The sequence below is a fragment of the Oncorhynchus clarkii genome, chromosome 5 (assembly GCF_045791955.1).
Source record: "Oncorhynchus clarkii lewisi isolate Uvic-CL-2024 chromosome 5, UVic_Ocla_1.0, whole genome shotgun sequence".
Classification (NCBI taxonomy): Eukaryota; Metazoa; Chordata; class Actinopteri; order Salmoniformes; family Salmonidae; genus Oncorhynchus; species Oncorhynchus clarkii.
The window spans coordinates 72,297,012-72,319,318 of record NC_092151.1 but is presented as its reverse complement, the minus strand read 5'-3'; the positions used below and the strand labels follow the sequence as shown (position 1 = coordinate 72,319,318).

Genomic DNA, 22,307 nt, shown 5'->3' with positions numbered 1-22,307 from the left:
AGACGACACCATTCTGTATACTTCTGGCCCCTCTTTGGACACTGTGTTAACAAACCTCCAGACGAGCTTCAATGCCCATACAACTCTCCTTCAGTGGCCTCCAACTGCTCTTAAATGCAAGTAAAACTAAATGCATGCTCTTCAACCGATCACTGCCCACACCTGCCCGCCCGTCCAGCATCACTACTCTGGATGGTTCTGACTTAGAATATGTGGACAACTACAAATAACTAGGTGTCAGGTTAGACTGTAAACTCTCCATCCAGACTAACATTAAACATCTACAATCCAAAATTAAATCTAGAATTGGCTTCCTATTTCGCAAACAAAGCATCCTTCACTCATGCTGCCAAACATACCCTCGTAAAACTGACCATCCTACCGATCCTCGACTTTGGCGATGTCATTTACAAAATTGCCTCCAACACTCTACTCAACAAATTGGACGCAGTCTATCACAGTGCCATCCGTTTTGTCACCAAAGCCCCATATACTACCCACCACTGCGACCCGTGTGCTCTCGTTGGCTGGCCCTCGCTTCATTCTCGTCGCCAAACCCACTGGCTTCAGGTCATCTACAAGTCTCTGCTAGGTAAAGCCCCGCCTTATCTCAGCTCACTGGTCACCATAGCAGCACCCACCCGTAGCACGCGCTCCAGCAGGTATATCTCACTGGTCACCCCCAAAGTCAATTCTTCCTTTGGCCGCCTTTCCTTCCAGTTCTCTACTGCCAATGACTGGAACGAACTGCAAAAATCTCTGAAGCTGGAGACTCTTACCTCCCTCAATAGCTTTAAACACCAGCTGTCAGAGCAGCTCACAGATCACTGCACCTGTACATAGCTCATCTGTAAATAGCCCATCCAATCTACCTCATCCACATACTGTATTTATTTATCTTGCTCCTTTGCACACCAGTATCTCTACTTGCACATTCATCTTCTGCACATCCTACCATTCCAGTGTTTAATTTCTATATTGTAATAACTTCACCACCATGGCCTATTTATTGCCTTACCTATCTTGTCCTACCTCATTTGCACATGCTGTATATAGATTTTTCTACTGTATTATTGATTGTATGTTTGTTTATTCCATGTGTAACTCTGTGTTGTTGTATGTGTCGAACTGCTTTGCTTTATCTTGGCCAGGTCGCAGTTGCAAATGAGAACTTGTTCTCACCTACCTGGTTAAATAAAGGTGAAATTATGTTATTTTTTTTTTATAAATGAAAGGGATAACGAATCCAGTTAATTGTGTTATCCATTTCTGGAAAGTACCTGCGTAATTGCGCACCCAACTCACTCAGGTGCTTCGCTACATCACATTTGACGTTGTCTGTAAGCTTGAGTTCATTTGCAGACACAAAAAAAAAATCATACGATGTAAAGACCTGAGTGTTGACCTTGTTAATGCAGACAGAGAAGAGCTCCAACTTCTTAATCATAGCCTCAATTTTGTCCCGTACATTGAATATAGTTGCAGAGAGTCCCTGTAATCCTAGATTCAGATCATTCAGGCAAGAAAAAACATCACCCAGATATGCCAGTCGTGTGAGAAACTCGTCATCATGCAAGCGGTCAGACAAGTGAAAATTATGGTCAGTAAAGAAAACTTTAAGCTCTCTCAATTAAAAGAAAACGTGTCAATACATTGCCCCTTGATAACCAGCGCATGTTGTAAAAGCATTACACGGTTGCTGCCCATATCATTGCATAGTGCAGAAAATACCCAAGAGTTCAGGGGCCTTGCTTTAACAAAGTTAGCCATATTCACTGTAGTGTCCAAAAAGTCTTTCAAGCTGTCAGACATTCCCTTGGCAGCAAGAGCCTCTCGGTGGATTCTGCAGTATACCCAAGTGGCATTGGGAGCGTTACCACTCCACTATGTCTCCCTGTCATGGCTTTTGCGCCATCAGTACAAATACCAACATGAGCAGCAGCTATGTTTGGCTACATACATTAGTGGAATTCCCACAAGAGACGTTTAATGTGATTGGATGTTCATTATTTGACTAGGCTACCTGTGTTTAACATTGTGATGTTATTTCGCTGAACATGAGATGGTTGAATTTTATTTTTGGCAGTGAAACGAGGCTACTCAGGCCAGAAAGAAAACTCACCCAAATGTATAGCCCCGTTGGAAAATATCAAATGGACTGTTTGAAAATGTGAAGGAAAAAAGTATTATATTTTTTAAATTGTGAATCACATTTTTAATTAGCGTACTCCAGATGGCATTGAGCGTACCCCAGTTTGGAAATACCGGTCTTAAAACAATGTGGCTCAGACCTCTCTCACTAGCCAAGATCAAATGACAGACAGAAGAGAGACATCTTTTCATCTGACATATGGTGCCTTCAGCATCGATGCTGATCTAAGACCAGAAACACTGTCCTGTCATGTTCCTAGCTGACTTGTTTAGAAGGGTCTCAGGGTTCCATATATTTTACAGCTAATTACACACAGATACTGCAATCATTAGCAATCCATGGCAACAATATATGCTACTTGTACTCTGGGAGTACGTCTAACCTTGTTTTCAGTCAATTACATTTTCTTTCAATTAATTCAGGAGATACATTAAAATTAAATGAGTTGAAAATGGTTCATTATCTATGCTAGTTTTACCCGCTCCTCGTTCTCGCCTTTCTGTTCCCTGTCCACTTCAGTGACCGCTTCCTCCTCCTCATCGTCATTCTCCCCTTCTGTCCTTGGCCTTCTCTTCTTACGACCTTTGCCCGCCTCTTCATGGGGTTCCGGGTCAAAGTTGAAAGTGAAAAAATTGTAGGCCTCCTCCGCTGTGGGTAAACCTGTCTCCGACTACATTTGCAATAAAACAGAGGACATTGATAAAATCCTTAACCTTAATCATACAATCTATTAGATTACAAGAACCAAAGGAGAGCAGTTTGGCCACTCACTATACTCTCTATCCTGACACGCCTGACTGTCTCTCGGAACTTGACTTTGGTGTTGAGGGGAGAAGAGTGGTCATCTCTCCCCGCCCTGAGGTCTGGCTCTGTCTGGAAAACATCAGCGGATCATGACCTTCACTTTCAGGCTAGTTAGCATAGTGAATTACATGCTTCAAATATGGTTAATGAATTCTCCAATAAAAGATTATCTCTGTACAGTGATGCTGGTACTGGACTACTATATGCACATAGACAGTGAAGAAAGTGAGTAGAAGTCAGGTCCTCACCTCTCTGTCAAACCTGGTGAGAGTGTCTCTGTCTCTGAGACTCTGCAAACGACTAGCTGGCGCCTCCAAGGAAGCCTCCTGCTGTAGAAGACTTTCTGCTTTGGACTGATGAAGTGTACAAGAGACAATACATTTTCAATCAATTTCAATCAAACAATAAGATTTCTGGAGAATAAACAGGAAGTTTGGTCCTGAAACCTTTGATAAGGAAATTGTACAAAATTAGGAATCTCTGTAGTTAATCAATAATACATGTTGAGTAGAGCGAGGCTGTGTTTACCCTGGCTGCCCTCAGCTTGTCTCTCATTCGCTGTCTCATGGTGGAGCTCTCTGAGTGGCTCGAGCTTGGCGCGGGTTTGGCCTGAGGCCGGGGTGGCAGGTCTGAGGGGAGAGACAGGTATGAAACAACACCTATGGGAGACAGAGTAGGGAGAAACTACCCTGGTGGTCCAGTCTGTTTGGGCTGTTAACCAACTCCTCTCTGTTTGACAGCAATAGGCTAGGGAGGACCAGGTTAGGGGACATGCAGGATAGACAGTCTCACCTCCTCTCTGGGAGTGAGTGGGACTGGACACGATGACAGGCTTCTCTGGTTTGTCATCATCGTGGCTGATCTGTTGAACAGCAGTGACCTCCACCACTGTCTCATCATGGGGCTCCACCACTGAGTCATCAGGTGTATCATCTGTAGACGCCTTCTCAAGCTAGGAGAGGGAGCAAGTGTCAACATTTGATAAGATAACCCATTTAATGAAACAGACAGAAAATACTTTACTAGTAGTTCTACTACTCTGTAATAACACTGGGGTTTAAGTTTAAGACTATTAATCAACAAGAAAAGTGGTGATGATTATAGCTAGGACAGAGCCAGTGAATTCTAACTTCAATACCTTTTTCTTCCTCTTCTGTCTCTGAGCCTTCAGGTTGCGTCTCAGTGTATCTCCAGGCTCCTCCTCACCAGCTGTTAGCTCCTAATAATCCAACACAAACACACAGTTGGTTCAAAGTCATAGACATCCTACAATATTACAGGTAGGCCTGTGACTTCATATGAAGGCAGCTGCTGCAGAGTGATAAAATATCCCCTTCGAGGAGGGAGAAAGAAAACAGAAGAAGAAGTAGAATGTTAGGAGAGAGGAGAGAACTACAGCACACAACCTATAGAACTCAGTGAACTCTACAGAGGAAAGAGAGAGAAGCAGTCTGGACACGTTCACCACCTCGCCTAGAGACGAGGCAGGTCAGAAGACTGCAGTCAGGAAGAAAGCACACAAGGTGACTACAGGCTAGCTAGGCCACATCACAGCTACAAGGAGGCTATGGGAGAAAACACACCAACCTCCATAGTCGTCTGTCCTCTCTCCTTACTCTGCTTCTTGTCTGTTGGGACCAGAGCCTACCAGGCAGATCAGAGCACTTAGACACAGAGTCCTGCCAGTTTGTGTGTGTGGATGTGTATTCACATTTGACTTCTTCAGTGGGTGCAGGTGAGACTCGCTTTCAGGACTTGTTGAGTCTTGTCAAAGCCTGTACTTCCTCTGTCTGGCAATAAAGTACCTTGTATCTTGTCTCTAGAGGCTCACAGCTGTATCAAAGTCAGTAAGATGGCGCCGGAGAAGAAGGCAGACGTTTTACGTGCTGCCAACCGATTGTGTTTTTTGTTCGTATAACATATTTTGTACATAATGACCGAAAATACATTCTGGACATCAGGACTGCGATTACTCACCAAGGACTCCTTTTTTCCCTTTAATGAGTCTGATGAGGCCGACGCGAACAATATACTGCTTTCTCAAGAACAGGCCCAAATGCCTGTGATTTGTGTGAAGAGGAGGCGGGGAAAAAGGGGCCGGAGGGCTGCCTTCTGAGAATTCGTAGGCGATCTAATAAACCCCCACTTCCTTCCATTCTGTTTGGAACTGCCTAAACGACTTTCAGACCCGTAGCACTCACATCTGTAGCCATGAAGTGCTTTGAAGGCTGGTCATGGCTCACATCAACACCATTATCCCAGAAACCCTAGACCCACTCCAATTTGCATACCGCCCCAACAGATCCACAGATGATGCAATGTCTATTGCACTCCACACTGCCCTTTCCCACCCGGACAAAAGGAACACCTATTTGAGAATGGTATTCATTGAACGCTGAGCTGTAGTCAACACCATAGTGCCCTCAAAGCTCATCAATAAGCTAAGGACACTGGGACTAAACAACTCCCTTTGCAACTGGATCCTGGACTTCCTGACAGGCCACACCCAGGTGATAAGGGTAGGTAGCAACACATCTGCCACACTGATCCTCAACACAGGGGCCCCTCAGGGGTGCATGCTCAGTCCCCTCCTGTAGTCCCTGTTCACTCATGACTGCACGGCCAGGCACGACTCCAACACCATCATTAAGTTTTCCCATGACACAACAGTGGTAGGCCTGATCACCGACAATGACGAGACAGCCTATAGGGTGGTCAGAGACCTGGCTGTATGATGGCAGGAAAACAACCTCTCCCTCAATGTAATCAAGACAAAGGAGATGATTGTGGACTACAGGAAAAAGAGGACTGAGCACACCCTCATTCGCATCTACAGGGCTGTAATGGAGCAGGTTGAGAGCTTCAAGTTCCTTGGTGTCCACATCACTAACAAACTAACATAGTCCTAGCACACCAAGACAGTCATGAAGAGGGCATGATAAAACCTATTCCCCCTCGGGAGACTGAAAAGGTTTGGCGTGGGTCCTCAAATCCTTAAAAGGTTCTACAGCTGCACCGAGAGCATCCTGCATCGAGAGCATCCTAGCTGGTTGCATCACTGCCTGGTATGGCAACTGCTTGGCCTACGACCGCAAGGCACTACAGAGTAGAGGTCAACCGATTATGATTTTTCAACGCCGATACCGATTATTGGAGGACCAAAAAAGGCCGATACCGATTAATCTGAGTCTTCAATATTCCCAGGTAAGACATTTTAGGTTGTAGTTATTATAGGAATTGTAGGACTATTTCTCTCTATATCATTTGTATTTAACCTTTGACTATTGGATGTTCTTATAGGCACTTTAGTATTGCCAGTGTAACAGTATAGCTTCCGTCCCTCTCCTCGCTCCTACCTGGGCTCGAACCAGGAACACATCGACAACAGCCACCCTCGAAGCAGCGTTACCCATGCTGAGCAAGGGGAACAACCACTCCAAGTCTCAGAGCGAGTGACGTTTGAAACGCTATTAGCGCACACCCCGCTAACTAGCTAGTCATTTACATCAGCCTAATCTTGGGAGTTGATAGGCTTGAAGTCATAAACAGTGCAATGCTTGAAGCATTGCGAAGAGCTGCTGGCAAAACGCACGAAAGTGCTGTTTGAATGAATGCCTACTAGCCAGCTGGTGCCTACCATCGCTCAGTCAGACTGTGCTATCAAATCATAGACTTAGTTATAACATGATAACACAGAAATACGAGCCTTAGGTCATTAATATGGTCGAATCCGGAAACTATAATCTCGAAAACAAGACGTTTATTCTTTCAGTGAAATACTGAACCGTTCCCTATTTTATCTAACGGGTGGCATCCATAAGTCTAAATATTCCTGTTACATTGCACAACCTTCAATGCTATGTCATAATCACGTAAAATTCTGGCAAATTAGGTGGCCCAAACTGTTCCATGTACACTGACTCTGCGTGCAATGAACGCAAGAGAAGTGACACAATTTCACCTGGTTAATATTGCCTGCTAACCTGGATTTCTTTTAGCTAAATATGCAGGTTTAAAAATGTATACTTCTGTGTATTGATTTTAAGAAAGACATTGATGTTTATGGTTAGGTACACGTTGGAGCAACGACAGTCCTTTTTCACGAATACGCACCGCATCGATTACATGCAACGCAGGACACGCTAGATAAACTAGTAATATCATCAACCATGTGTAGTTAACTAGTGATTATGATTGATTGATTGTTTTTTATAAGATAAGTTTAATGCTAGCTAGCAACTTACCTTGGCTTACTGCATTCGCGTAACAGGCTCCTTGTGGAGTGCAATGTAATCAGGTGTAATCATGTGGTTAGAGCGTTGGACTGTAAAGTTGCAAGATTGAATCTCCAAGCTGACAAGGTAAAAGTCTGTCGTTCTGCCCCTGAACAAGGCAGTTAACCCACCATTCCTAGGCCGTCATTGAAAATAAGAATGTCTTCTTAACTGACTTGCCTAGTTAAATAAAGATTAAATAAAGAATAAATCGTCCAAATCGGTGTCCATAAATACACATTTCCGATTGTTAGTAAAACTTGAAATCGTCCCCTAATTAATCGGCCATTCTGATTAATCGGTCGACCTCTACTAGAGAGGGTAGTGCGAGTGGCCCAGTACATCACTGGGGCCAAGCTTCCTGCCATCCAGGACCTCTATACCAGGCGGTGTCAGAGGAAGGCCCTAAAAATTGTCAGTCTCCAGCCACCCTAGTCATAGACTTTTCTCTCTGCTACCGCACGCGGAGCACCAAGTCTAGGTCCAAGAGGCTTCTAAAAAGCTACTACCCCCAAGCCATAAGACTCCCGAACACCTAATAAATTGGCTACCCTGACTATTTGAATTGCCTCCCCTCCCCCAACTTTTACACCACTGCTACTTTCTGTTGTTATCATCTATGCATAGTCACTTTAATAACTCTACCTACATGTACTGTACATATTACCTCAAGCCCCCACACATTGACTCTGTACCGGTACCCCCTGTATATAGTCTCGCTATTGTTATTTTACTGCTGCTATTTAATTACTTGTTACTTTTATTTCTTATTCCTATCCATATTTTTTTTAACTGCGTTGTTAGTTAGGGGCTCGTAAGTAAGCATTTCACTGTGATGTTGTATTCGGCGCATGTGATTTCAATTTAATGTAGAGTACTGGTAGGCACATAGTGAGTCAGTTGTGCTATTAGAGTGAAGCGCTATGACAACAATACATTTGGAGATACTCTCAAAACCTCAGCAGCAAGCTAGTCCCTTAATCAAGGACTGAGCGATTGTATATGACTGAATGTATGTTATGCATTACCTGGGTATCTGTATCCACGTCGTCTTTGACCTGCAGAGTCTGTTGTAGCGCCCGTCGTTTCTTTCGTAATTTCTCCCGAAGATCGCTGAAATGGAGGACAGTTTCACAAGCAAATTAGGCCTGCTATGCATAGACTATTTCTATTCATTCAACAAGAAATAATACTATGGTCAGGGAAACCCAATGCTAAGTAAATATGTTTCTAAAAATAAAAAGTTAAAACAATTTGACAGTTACCTTGAGGAGGCCATATTGATGATGGGAAGAAGTTCAACTTTAAATGGCTTGGTTTTCAACTTTAAATCTATTGGTATCCCTAATGTGAACCGCTACATTATATCCTGTCGAACGAGATTGACTCTGCAATGAAACATTGCAACAGTTTAATTTGAGTGTGCAACAAATGAAACATTGTAACCGTTACTAGAGCGTGTAACAAATAATCAACAATGTAACCAAATGTACCGCTCTGTGGAACAAAGGCGAACATTCTATAAAGTAATTTAGCTAGGTAAAAGCCCTCGAGCTCAGACAATGGTGTGAAAACGATATAATATTTAGCCTACAGTCCATTGGGGTGATAAACAACTACAAAGGTGGCCTCGGGTAATATTATAAGACAACTAGGTTATTCGATATACAAAAACTGAAGACTATGTGTACAGACCTGGAGGTAAAAAGACTATCCATTGGACAACAAAAAATGTGACTAATTTCTCCCTCTTGATAACTATAACATACAGGCTTACTGCTGTTGCTGCTGCTTAGTAACGATATCAACTACTCCTCGAACAACCTTGCAAACAGCATTGGTTCACTCTAGTATTGTATCCTATTCTCGCCCAAACATCTAGGGTTTTCATTGATGCACGGATTTGTCAATCATCGAACAGTGATTGCGTCACATTCTACGGTGTCCGTAAAGTCTCACAGGTTTGCTTCCGTTTGTCGAATGGTATCTCGATGCGTACAGCAGTTGCTCAGCGGATCAATCTTCATGGTCTTTCATGGTCCCCACCCCCCCCCCCCCCATTTGGTGATTTGAATGGAAGAGTGTGTGGATTAACATCATGATATTAGACTTTTCAAATGAACACTTACGATGTACATTAATTACATTTGTCATGAAAATATTCCTTTAAATCCAATAATCAAATACCAGATCAGTAATAAAATCAAACATATTTTTGTCTTGTAGCGTTATTAACTAAATTCTGGCAAGACTATTTGGCAACATTGTATCTTCCCATCAGTTTAGATCCAAAAAGGGATGAACACTGTATAGTTTAGTAACACTCTCCAGAAGCACACATGCAACACTCTCCCACTCTTCTCTCTCATATATGTGTTCTAGAACTGTATTTCCCCAAAGGCTCTACATGCTACAGCTGAATTAGAAACAACACACACACACACACCCCTCATGTCGGTACAGATTTGTTTCCGTGTTTATGGGCTCCCAACCTCTCCATACTCCCATACTCACCTGCAGAATTTTTATTAAATGAGAAAATACCTATTTTCCGATGGTAAACATAACAAGAACACAAATAGCTTCTCAAATTCCAGTGATCATGCCAAAAACACACAGGGAGGAGTCCAAGACACACCACTTTCATTCAGCTGGACCAGACCACAATGGTAATCTCTGGATAGTAGAGATACAGTAGATGACTTGATTACTTCTCTGCAGAGTCAGACTATCTGCTATACTTATAGTGTTATGTGGGATATTATGAAGATAGTGAAGTGTAATGATTGTGCTGATAGGGATGAAATGGTTTATTACAGCCAGTGTTCAGCATTGTGTTTAACATCTGTGTTACATTACACTTTTGGGATTGAGCATCTATATCATATCACCACACTCAAAAACAGTACAGTACTTGTGCCTTAAACTCTAATAGTATTCAACTAATACTATTCAATACTTTAAAAAAATAAGGTACAGGGAAGACTCATTAATGACTGAAGTAAATATCATAACATGTATTCATGAAATATATAAATCATAGCTTATTATCACTTAGATACTTAGATATTTTTCTCCCAAAAAACATTGTTTACGTTCACCAAACAAAAATGATTTCCTACATGACCCCAAAACACACAAGGTCATACACACACATCCGGAATGAATTGTGAATAATGATAAGAGAGAAAGTTACAGACTCACAAATATCATACCCTCAAGACAACCTTTACAATAATGGGGAGGTTAGCATTTTTTTTTAAATTTATGCCTTTGTAACTTTCTCACTCATCATTACACACGATTCATTCAGGATTATCCGTAATCATGGTAACATCCACTTTAATGTAGAAGTGTTTAGAAACATATTATATTTCTTATTTACAATAAAAGTGACTCCAAAATGACACAATACATTATTTACCATTATTTTCTATTGGCCACATAATAATCTGGAACACAACCCAAACAAACAGCAAAAGCATCCAACAAATGTGTAGAGTCAGAAGCTTGATGTAATCATTGTGTGCTATGAATAGGGACCAAATACATAACTTTCTACTAGTTTAATACACATATAAGTGAATGTGTCCCAATACTTTTGGTCCGCCAGAATGTGTACAAAAAGTGCTGTAATTTGTAAACGGTTAATCTGGTATGGATGAAAATTAAAGTTGACAGTCTGCACTTTAACCTCATGTATCATTTCAAATCCAATGTGCTGGAATACAGAGCCAAAACAACAACAACAACAACAAAAATGTCGCTGTCCCAATACTTTTGGAGCTCACTGTATTTATATAGAATATAAATAAAACATTATGAAATAGATACTCTAAATGCATCAAGGGGAGGCTATAAACTCAGTCCTCTCAGTTCTTTATTGAATGTAATAAGTAACTATGCATAGTCCTCTGCTAGTGAGTCCAGGTAGTTGGTGTCTGCATAGATCAGGAATCCAGAGAACAGGCTGTCAGACCACCCTGCATCTGCAAACAGGCCATTCTGGTCCTTGAAGAAGATCTCCAGCCACACCTCGTCTTCTGGGTTCAGGAACATTACTAAGGACCCAGAGGCCACGTCATGGTTTCCCGTGTTTGCATCAAATGTCTTGATGCGGTACTGTCCGTTCTGCACCAGCCCGATGGCCAGATGCTTGTTGGCCAGTGTGATGTCATAGGAGAAGTAGTAGATGCCTGGGTAGGCGCAGATGAACTTACCCGTCTCTGGGTTGTAGTGCCCCCCCTCATTGAAGAGGACCTTGTTGAACTTGATAGGTTCCTTCTCAGCAGGGTAACTGCTGGTGATTCCCACAGAGAAGGCTGCTTTAGGCACCAGGCTGCCACACCGGCAGACTCCTGCCATCCCCCTTGGCCCTCGCTGGCCCTTGTCCCCTTTCTTCCCAAGGGGCCCTGGAGGACCAGGTAGGCCCCCATCCCCGCTCTCTCCACCAGGACCCCTCTTCCCACCAGGACCCCGGTCACCCCGCTGGCCAAGTTTACCCGTTGGGCCGACTTTCCCCTTTACCCCTGAAATGGAGACAGTTGGTGTTCTGACTGACTGTAACTCCAGCTGTGTATTGCCATTGACACATACTTGAACAGTTATTATCACATTTGACCAGTATTGTTGGATTATTTGTAATATGAGTAAGCTGATTCCCTGTGCATGTAAAACCCTACTATTTAAGGATTAGTGAATAGGCTCAGTGCCAGTGGTGTAAAGTACTTAAGTAAACTTTCTTTAAAGAACTACTTAAGTTTTTTTGTGGGGTATCTGTACATTACTTTACTACTTATATTTTGACAACTTTTACTTCACTACATTCCTAAAGAAAATAATGTATTTTTTACTCCATACATTTTCCCTGACACTCAAAAGTACTTGTTACATGTTGAGTGCTTAGCAGAACAGAAAAATTGTCAAATTCACACACTTATCAAGAGAACACATGGTCATCCCTACTGCCTCTGATCTGGCAGACTCACTAAACACACTTCTCAAGAGAACACGTGGTCATCCCTACTGCCTCTGATCTGGCAGACTCACTAAACACACTTATCAAGAGAACACGTGGTCATCCCTACTGCCTCTGATCTGGCAGACTCACTAAACACACTTATCAAGAGAACACGTGGTCATCCCTACTGCCTCTGATCTGTCAGACTCACTAAACACACTTATCAAGAGAACACGTGGTCATCCCTACTGCCTCTGATCTGGCAGACTCACTAAACACACTTATCAAGAGAACACGTGGTCATCCCTACTGCCTCTGATCTGGCAGACTCACTAAACACACAAAAAAAATGGTGGCGTCTATTTTGCTTTATATTAGGAATTTGAAATTATTTAGACTTTTACTTTTGATGCTTAAGTATATTTAGAACCAAATACTTTTAGACTTTTACTCAAGTACTATTTTACTGGGTGACTTTCACTTTTACTTGTAACTTTCTAGTAAGGTATCTATACTTTTACTCAAGTATGAAAATTGGGTAGTTTTCCACCACTGCTCAGCGCCTCACAGCCATCCTCGGTTATTATGTCGCCCTTGGAGTCCAGTCACAATCTATGTTTGACTACTGCACTGACTGTTGTACAGTGTCGTCAAATCTGGGATTGTATCAAACCAAACCATCACATTGTATTGGAGCTAGGAAAGAATGGACAGGATGCATGTGTATGCATGTGTATGCATGTACTGAATGTGTGAAAAAAATGTGTGCTATTCTGATGTGTGTGAGAGAAAGAGTCTGTGTGGTATTTGCATGCCTAGGTTCCTCTTAAATGTGTAAGTCTGTAAAAGAACATCATGCAGAATGCAGGTACTGTGAGCCTGACATTTACAGCTCATTGACATAGTACATATTGGATCTAAAACAAGGTTTATCTTAAAGCCGTGTTGCACTTGGATGACACTAACAGACACTGACAAAAAAACAGAGGCGGTGATTTAACTTTGTTCTTCCAAATATTTCAGCTTCCTTGACCCATATAAAATATTATCTTTTGGATCACTCCAAAGACAGGAGAACCAGGCATCCAACCATTGGGAAAAATATGAACACACCCCAAATAAAGGGAACTGCGTGGGAAGCTCAGACACATGGAAACCTTGGTCTTAGAAAAACACCTGGTAGAGGTAGTTTTGATTTAAACCAAACATCACATACATTTTTTTGTCTGGCTCATGGTCTCCCTGGTGAAATATGGCTGTGTAGCTGATGTAGTTTGACCATGATTAATAAACACAATTTCAGAGATCACTGGAGGGTCCCACTTGTCTTCTACATCAATTACTGAAGTCTCTTTAATGTCCTGAGAGCAAACCCATCTGCAGGGCAGATTCAGATTGTGAAATGCTTGGGTTAGGATAATTAAAAAGGACTGAAATGTATTTTTGGTGGTGTAAACTTGTCTTTCGATGCAATCGTTATAATGTTTATATATTTACTTACTGCCAAAAGGCCATGGCGTGTTCATGGAGGTAAAGTAGACAATAAGTAAATATACAGTCGGAGTCAATATTTGAACTGTGTGCAGGGGCGTCATCTACCCCAAAACTCTGAGGGGCCACAAAGTACGTGAGGATGGCTGGGGAGGTGATCTGGAGGGGGGCTACGTCTCCTGTCTGTAAGTTGGAGAATTTAGCATTTTTCACCTGAAACAGCTTTTTCCTGCAATCTAGAGCCATAATCATTATGCTTTAATTCTATATTAAAAATATGTTTATTTTTCTTCATATCTAATCAGATCTCCTGAGCTGTCTGTATCTTCCTGACGGGTGGCACTTAAAAAAACTAAAAACGAAATATGCTTCTCTGCAATATCCAGTACATTTAGTAATTGCTTGCTTTTCTAAAGTCTATTAACCTTGCCAGCAGGCAAGCCAGCTAAGATACAGTAGTTCTACAAGCTAGCTACTCTAACTTGATTATATATTTTTACAATGATTATTGTGCTACTTATGGGCATGACGCCTCTGATTGTATGTATGTTTTATGGAGTTAGATAAGGTCAGTACTGTACCTGCTCCACCCTTCTCTCCTTTCTCTCCTCTCCTGCCATCTCTGCCATCTCTTCCTGGGATTCCTACGCTCCCGTTGGCCCCTGGAGGCCCGTTGGGGCCAGGTTTACCTGGTGTCCCTGGCAACCCCGGAACACTGCAGATCAGACGAGGTGGAGTTCCTCTCACCTTGGCCTCCAGCAGCTGACCAATCACACACTGGCACAGAAAGGCCACGCCTACCAACCGCCACATCCTCAGCTCTGTAGAGAGAGAAAAGAAAACAACCGCCACTTCATCAGACCTACTGTATAGTACTTGAAACACAACCTCAATGACCACATTCACAAACGGGTGACATTCTCTTATAATGGCAGAGTGTGCATGATCTGAGTGCATATTAATCTAACAAATCTGGAAACTTTCTTCTAAGTTGAGAAACAGCCCAGTTTAGATTCCAGTTATTAGAGATGACCAGAAATGAAAACACAGCAGTGTCCTGGCGGGAGAGGAGCATGTTCTAGTGCCAGCTAGCCAACAGACAGACTGAGATAAGGTCGGAGGGACTAAACACAGGAACCTGCTAAAATAATAAGCATTAGACACAGCACTATAAAACACAGCAGATTCCCCTGTAAAATAACATATGAAGGAATCAAGAATCACGCACCGCACCTCTCTCCTGCCAAACTACAGCCACAGCGCCAGATGTGGGTCCTAATGGATAACGCTGCGTTTTGGACTCTCTTTTTCTCTTCCTCTCTGTTGTCAGCCCCCCCAGTCGCATTAATGTGTTAGCGGCTGCAGCAGTGAGAGAAGCCTTTGCCTCGCTTCCAAGCCAATTCCATTTTGTCAATGCATTCCTTAGTTATGACACAACAGCCAGAACAACTATGTCAGAGCAACCCAAGGCTGAAATAACCCTCTGGACACAGACACGCACAGAAACACAGCCATGTTATCTGCTCTTGGACCTAAGAAACATTGACAGAACACAATAACAATCATGTTATTGAAAGAGTTGATGATTGCACTTAGCAATGAGATAAATTATGGTTTAGAAAGAGAGCGAAAGAAAGGTAACTTTGGTTCTGTAAGGACTGGGCAGCAAACCAGGGGTCATCAAGTGACTGTATGGATGGGATATAAGAGACCACATCATGGAAACCTTTCTTCCCTGGAACCAATACTGTAGCTAGATACCATACTGTAGCTAGATACTATACTGTAGCTGGATACCATATGCTAGCTAGATACCATACTGTAGCTTGATACCATACTGTAGCTAGATACCATACTGTAGCTAAATACCAAACCGTAGCTGGATACCATACTGTAGTAGGATACCATACTGTAGCTAGATACCATAGTGTAGCTGGAAACCATACTGTAGCTACATACCAAACTGTAGTTGGATACCATAATGTAGCTAGATACCATACTGTAGCTACAGTGGGGCAAAAAGTATTTAGTCAGCCACCAATTGTGCAAGTTCTCCCACTTAAAAAGATGAGAGGCCTGTAATTTTCATCATAGGTACACTTCAACTATGACGGACAAAATGAGAAAAATAAATCCAGAAAATCACATTGTAGGGTTTTTAATGAATTTATTTGCAAATTATGGTGGAAAATAAGTATTTGGTCACCTACAAACAAGCAAGATTTCTGGCTCTCACAGACCTGTAACTTCTTCTTTAAGAGGCTCCTCTGTCCTCCACTCGTTACCTGTATTAATTGCACCTGTTTGAACTTGTTATCAGTATAAAAGACACCTGTCCACAACTTCAAACAGTCACACTCCAAACTCCACTATTGCCAAGACCAAAGAGCTGTCAAAGGACACCAGAAACAAAATTGTAGACCTGCACCAGGATGGGAAGACTGAATCTGCAATAGGTAAGCAGCTTGGTTTGAAGAAATCAACTGTGGGAGCAATTATTAGGAAATGGAAGACATACAAGACCACTGATAATCTCCCCCGATCTGGGGCTCCACGCAAGATCTCACCCCGTGGGGTCAAAATGATCACAAGAACGGTGAGCAAAAATCCCAGAACCGCACGGGGGGACCTAGTGAATGACCTGCAGAGAGCTGGGACCAAAGTAACAAAGCCTACCATCAGTAACACACTACGCCACCAGGGACTCAAATCCTGCAGTGCCAGACGTGTCCCCCTGCTTAAACCAGTACATGTCCAGGCCCGTCTGAAGTTTGCTAGATAGCATTTGGATGATCCAGAAGAAGACTGGGAGAATGTCATATGGTCAGATGAAACCAAAATATAACTTTTTGGTAAAAACTCAACTCGTCGTGTTTGGAGGACAAAGAATGCTGAGTTGCATCCAAAGAACACCATACCTACTGTGAAGCATGGGGGTGGAAACATCATGCTTTGGGGCTGTTTTTCTGCAAAGGGACCAGGACGACTGATCCGTGTAAAGGAAAGAATCAATGGGGCCATGTATCGTGAGATTTTGAGTGAAAACCTCCTTCCATCAGCTAGGGCATTGAAGATGAAACGTGGCTGGGTCTTTCAGCATGACAATGATCCCAAACACACCGCCCGGGCAACGAAGGAGTGGCTTTGTAAGAAGCATTTCAAGGTCCTGGAGTGGCCTAGCCAGTCTCCAGATCTCAACCCCATAGAAAATCTTTGGAGGGAGTTGAAAGTCCGTGTTGCCCAGCAACAGCTCCAAAACATCACTGCTCTAGAGGAGATATGCATGGAGGAATGGGCCAAAATACCAGCAACAGTGTGTGAAAACCTTGTGAAGACTTACAGAAAACGTTTGACCTCTGTCATTGCCAACAAAGAGTATATAACAAAGTATTGAGATAAACTTTTGTTATTGACCAAATACTTATTTTCCACCATAATTTGCAAATAAACTCATAAAAAATCCTACAATGTGATTTTCTGGATTTTTTTTCTTCTCATTTTGTCTGTCATAGTTAGTGTACCTATGATGAAAATTACAGGCCTCTCTCATATTTTTAAGTGGGAGAACTTGCACAATTGGTGGCTGACTAAATACTTTTTTGCCCCACTGTAGATACCATAGTGTAGCTGGATACCAAACTGTAGCTGGATACCATTTGGCAAAACATGATAGGTCATAAGGCTTAAATCATACAGATGAAGTTAGACACTTTGTTACACACCACATGGAAACATAATTGACTTCACAAGTGTTGTTAGATATGCTTCACAACAGTAATTATATTTCATTCTCTATCGTAATTATACTGTAAACAATATGCATGTATGGCGGTAATGGTTGGCAGCTGTGGAAAAATGCTGTGGGAAAATGCTTGGGAGTTTATCTTCAGCTTAATATACACTTAGTGTACCAAACATTAGGAACACCTTCCTAGTATTGAATGCCCCCCCCCCCCTTTCCCTCAGAACAGCCTTAACTCATCGGGCCATGGACTCTACCAGGTGTCGAAAGCGTTCCACAGAGTTGCTGGCCCATGTTGACTCTAATGCTTTCCACAGTTGTGTCAAGTTGGCTGGATGGTCAATGTCACTGGAATGATGGACGAACTAACAAATGCCAGCCCTTGGCCAGTCCAGTGTTGTGTCGTGTGATTGGTTGAGTATTCTTGTGTACGTGACTTCAAACAGATGTGTTGCAGAGATGTCTGTTTAGCTGGCTAGCCGGCTTGATAATTTATAGCTCAGTGGCTTGAACAGCATGCACTGAACGACTTGGTAAACCCAGCTTCAACTTGATACAGGAAAATGCCTGGGAGTTTATCTTCAGCTTCAGCATGTATAATGTAGTTAATAACTGAGTGTACCAAACATTATGAACACTTTCCTAATATTGATTTTCCCATTCGTCCTCTGAATGGCATACATACACAATCCATGTGTCAATTCTTTAAGCTGTCTCCTTCGTCCACACTCATTGAAGTGGATTTAGCAAGTGACATCAATGAGGGATCGATCATAGCTTTTACCTGGATTCACCTGGTCAGTCTATATCATGGAAAGAGCAGGGGATCTTAATGTTTTGTACATTGAGTATACAGTAATGTAACAAAAACCTGAACCATGGAGTCAAACAGGTACAGTTATGGATATTTGTGAGATCTGAGTATATTAATGCCTGTAATTTTGCTCTTTGTTGTTGTGTGTATACAGTATGTCTGGGCAATTGGGCGTGAGCATGTTAGCTCTGTGTGTCTGTACATCTGTTCCACGTCTTTGTATCTGACAATAGCGTGTGTTTAGGAATAGTGGAACTAACATTGGGTTTCCATGGCTATGAGTTTTTTTTAAATTCTGCAATGTTTGTTGTGAGATGTTAGAGATACAGAATGAACACTGTCCTGAAGATGGAAGACATGAAGATCATGATCAGGGGAATCACAACCCACGGAACATAATATAAATCATTTGTGTAAATGCTTTATTCTCACACATGCAAATGATTTACAGTCCAACACACACACACACACACACACACACACACACACACACACACACACAAAGGCCACCCAATGAACATACACTCACAAATTCACATACTGGTGTGAACAAGCTCAGCCAGCACTGTGAAATAGATACCCCCTGGTCCCCCATTATTAATTAGGGCTATTTACGCTAAAGGCAGCTGCTCTCGGTGGAACATGTTTTTCGATTTGAGGGTAGTACTGTAATGAACTCAGCATAGAGCGAGTGTGAGAAATGCCCTCTGAGGGAGAATCCCCACCCACAATTTCTGCCCAGCAGGGATGATGTCATGACTGGGACCTACCCATCATTAAAGCACTGACCCTGCTCTACTCTCAGATGCATGCATTCTCACACACAAAATGTTCACCTAGGTATACACACGCTCACACACACAGAAAGAAAGGACAGAACTCACACATTCTTAAAAGTATAGTGCCATTATTTTAATTGGTACACATGCTAAAATGAACATTATTACCTGGGTGGTTTGAGACCTGAATGTTGACTGGTTGACAGACGGGGAATATCCAACCGTATACCAAGGGTATGACAAAACATTTATTTTAACTGCTCTAATTATATTGGTATAACGTTTATAACGTTTATAATAGGAATAAAGCACCTCAGGGGTTTGATATATGGCCAATATACCACGGCTAACGGCTATGTCCAGGCTCTCCACGTTGCATTGTGCATAAAAACAGCCCTTAGCCGTGATATATTGGACATATACCACACCCCCTCAGGCCTTATTGCTTCAATTAAGACAAAGGTGATGACCAGCTGAGGTTGTTATTTTGAGATGATGAGAGTGAAACAGCATGCCAGCGTCTCTGATCTATTCTAAAAATGTATGGCCCATCCAATAACTTATACCCCAAAGTAAAGAATATTAGTTTTATTTGATTATAATGTGAGTGATCATAGCACTGGCATACTGTATGTATGGTATTAAGAAACATGCAGATGTTACGTTTGCCAGCTGAATGCTCTTACCACAGGTTGAGAGCTGCTCCTCTTGTTGACTGCTTCAACAACTTCAAATCAGTATAATTGTGTCAATCCTCAGATCTCCTTCCTGGTCACAGTCCTGTGTCCTTGGTGATGAGAGATGAGTAGAATGTCCTTGGATAACATAGTCTCCTTCTCAACCTCTCTGTCTCGCTCTCCTATCCTTCGTCTTTGTAGGGCTCCTTCAAACATTTGTGTAGGGCTCCCTCTGTCTCTCTGCTCCCTCTCAGAGTCTTGATTTGTAATAGTAGCCTCCCTAGAGTCATTCAAACCTCCCCCTCTCTGTTTCATTCACACCCCTCCCTCTTTCTCCCTCATCCACTTCCTCTGTCTCGTTATAAACTTTCTACAAAGCAAAACAACTATCACCAACTTAAGGACTGACTTCATAAGTTCAGAGTGCAGGCCTGAATACACACCCTTTCCACCAGTCCACATTAAAGAGTCAACTACTGACATTATACTTCATTCTGGAGTGTGATTCTTGTAACAGAATGATCATTCAGAAATGTTTTTTGCAAATGAGAATTTGCAGCTATAGCAATATTTAGCCTGTAGATGGCGGTATACTGCATACGCACTAAAACTACAGGTAAGTGAAAGAATAATAGGAACACTTGAGTAAATGAGGAATGCAAAGTATATTGGAAGCAGGTCCTTCCACACAGGTGTTGTTAATTAAGCAATTAACATCCCATCATGCTTAGGGTCATGTATAAAATTCTGGGCAGGCCATTATTTTGGCTACCATGACTATGCCCCCATAGATTAACAATGCCCCATCCACAGGGCATGAGTGGTCACTGAATGGTTTGATGAGCATGACAATTATGTAAACCATATGCCATGGCCACCTCAATCACCAGATCGCAACCCAATTAAACATTGGACATTTTGTAGCGGCGCCGGAGACAGCAGTTAACAAAACACCAAATGATGGAATTTCCCATAGAAGAATGTTGTCGCATCCCTCCAATAGAGTTCCAGACACTTGAGGAACCTATGCCAAGGTGCATTGAAGCTGTTTTGGTTTGTGGTGGCCCAACACCCTATTAATACACTTTATGTTGGTGTTTCCTTGATTTTAGGACTGTGAGGAGGATGGCTATGGTATGGTATAGGGCCTTTGGTATTGGGGTGCTGTAGGATGGGCTCCTGGCTGGTGTTTGGCTAGTGACACACAATCTCTCCGTGGAAGCACAGGCAGGTGTTCTGAGTGTGCAAATGACGGCCACCTTTACCCTGGTAATGGTCACATCTGGCCACCTGACAAAACTGATCTCCAAACCCATTTACTCTGAATCTACCCTTGCCTCGCCTCACTCCCATACTCTCCCAGGATGCTTGCTGTGCTAAGCAGTTTACCATATTGACTGCACAATGACCCTGGCCATATATTTACTAGTCACAGGGGAGCCCAGCCTGTCCGGGTCTAAAATGCATTTAAGAACTTCTCAAAAATAGTCGCTGTTCTATAGACTCAGAGGAGGCATATAATGATTAATATCACTCACTACACTCCTATTCAGACATACAACTAGAGGACTCCTTGTACAGTTAGGCTAGTAAGCAGAGGGTCATTTCTCCCTGTAGAGTGAAGTCAAAGTATACCTACACAAAAGCAATGTCATCCTAAACAATAGGCAAAGCCTTTTGACAAACACAAAAAGGCAGGCATGTTGTGTCTGAACAGAATGGGTCTTTATTTATTCAGGAAATGAAAGAAAACAGATTGTAATCAACACCCCATTTAAATACAAAACAAAAATTAAAATCGACATGATATTAATTTTGCATATCAAAGAACCATTGAGTAGTAATTACAATCCGAACACCTCATAAACCACTTTTGTGAATTAATACACAAACTCCGATTTAGAAATGAGTTACTTTAACAATATTACAAAGATTTAGCTTAAAAATAATTCAAATTAAAATAATATCTTAGCAATTGGCATCTTAAAATTATATATATTTCCACATAAAAATACAAAATAATATCAATGACATATAATATGAAAAATTATTCCAAGTATTCTGCTTCTATTAAATAAAATAAAAAACGGAATAAAATTAAATAGAAATATGCATGAAAACTTCTCTCCTTTTGGTAGCAAAACACTATCCAAAATAACTACAATCATTTACATCAGTACAAAGATATCTGGATTGAAAAATAGTTGCAATGAAAAAAAGGGGTTTCTTTTCTGACAGTAAAAAATGACACTGTGGATCAGAAATCTGCAAAATATGCAATGAAAAAAATAAATCTGCATTAAAAAGGTTTACACTGTAATTTTTACTTTTTATACAAACATTAGAAACAGTATTGCACATCACAACACATATTTGAGGTTAATCAGCCTTTCAAAATGTGTTATATTCAAGTTTCAGAGCATCTATGAGGAGAGGCACCGCAGGCCTCGATGCAACAGGGGGAGGATCTCAAGTGTCTTCCATGAATATAATAGAACCCTCAATGTTTCTTTCCTTCAAATAAAAGGTGTAAATGTGTACTTGTATATTAACCATATTGATATATTAAAACAGTCATATATTGATACATCAATTACATAATTATTTGTTCAAA

General features: G+C 41.8%; 2 protein-coding genes across 7 annotated transcripts in view; both read right to left on the bottom strand.

Annotated features, from left to right (window-relative positions):
- The window catches only part of LOC139409344 (coiled-coil and C2 domain containing 2A), a 32,031-nt gene extending 22,952 nt beyond the window's left edge, over positions 1-9,079 (bottom strand). For 3 of the 5 annotated variants that reach the window (XM_071154349.1, XM_071154348.1, XM_071154352.1), the window contains exons 1-10: positions 8,926-9,069; positions 8,496-8,618; positions 8,259-8,343; positions 4,544-4,600; positions 4,095-4,175; positions 3,749-3,908; positions 3,485-3,585; positions 3,205-3,309; positions 2,924-3,025; positions 2,631-2,822 (exon numbers count right to left, since the gene is read on the bottom strand). In XM_071154349.1, the coding sequence (XP_071010450.1) occupies positions 2,631-2,822; positions 2,924-3,025; positions 3,205-3,309; positions 3,485-3,585; positions 3,749-3,908; positions 4,095-4,175; positions 4,544-4,600; positions 8,259-8,343; positions 8,496-8,509 (897 nt within the window). In that variant the 5' untranslated portion in view covers positions 8,510-8,618; positions 8,926-9,069. Of the gene's footprint in view, positions 1-2,630; positions 2,823-2,923; positions 3,026-3,204; positions 3,310-3,484; positions 3,586-3,748; positions 3,909-4,094; positions 4,176-4,543; positions 4,601-8,258; positions 8,344-8,495; positions 8,619-8,925 lie in introns of all 5 variants that reach the window. The other 2 variants (XM_071154351.1, XM_071154350.1) reach the window with 1 other exon arrangement.
- A 937-nt stretch (positions 9,080-10,016) lies between these two features.
- Positions 10,017-19,943, bottom strand: LOC139409353 (complement C1q tumor necrosis factor-related protein 7-like). Of its 2 annotated transcripts, none has more exons than XM_071154372.1 (3): positions 19,703-19,943; positions 14,263-14,502; positions 10,017-11,759 (listed from the first exon to the last, which is right to left on the bottom strand). In XM_071154372.1, the coding sequence occupies exons 2-3, from the start codon at positions 14,492-14,494 to the stop codon at positions 11,131-11,133; spliced, it is 861 nt and encodes a 286-aa protein (XP_071010473.1). In that variant the 5' UTR covers positions 14,495-14,502; positions 19,703-19,943; the 3' UTR covers positions 10,017-11,130. The 2 variants fall into 2 exon arrangements, with proteins under 2 accessions (XP_071010473.1, XP_071010472.1); XM_071154371.1 differs by lacking the exon at positions 19,703-19,943 and adding an exon at positions 14,915-15,090.
- Between the last annotated feature and the right edge of the window lie 2,364 nt (positions 19,944-22,307).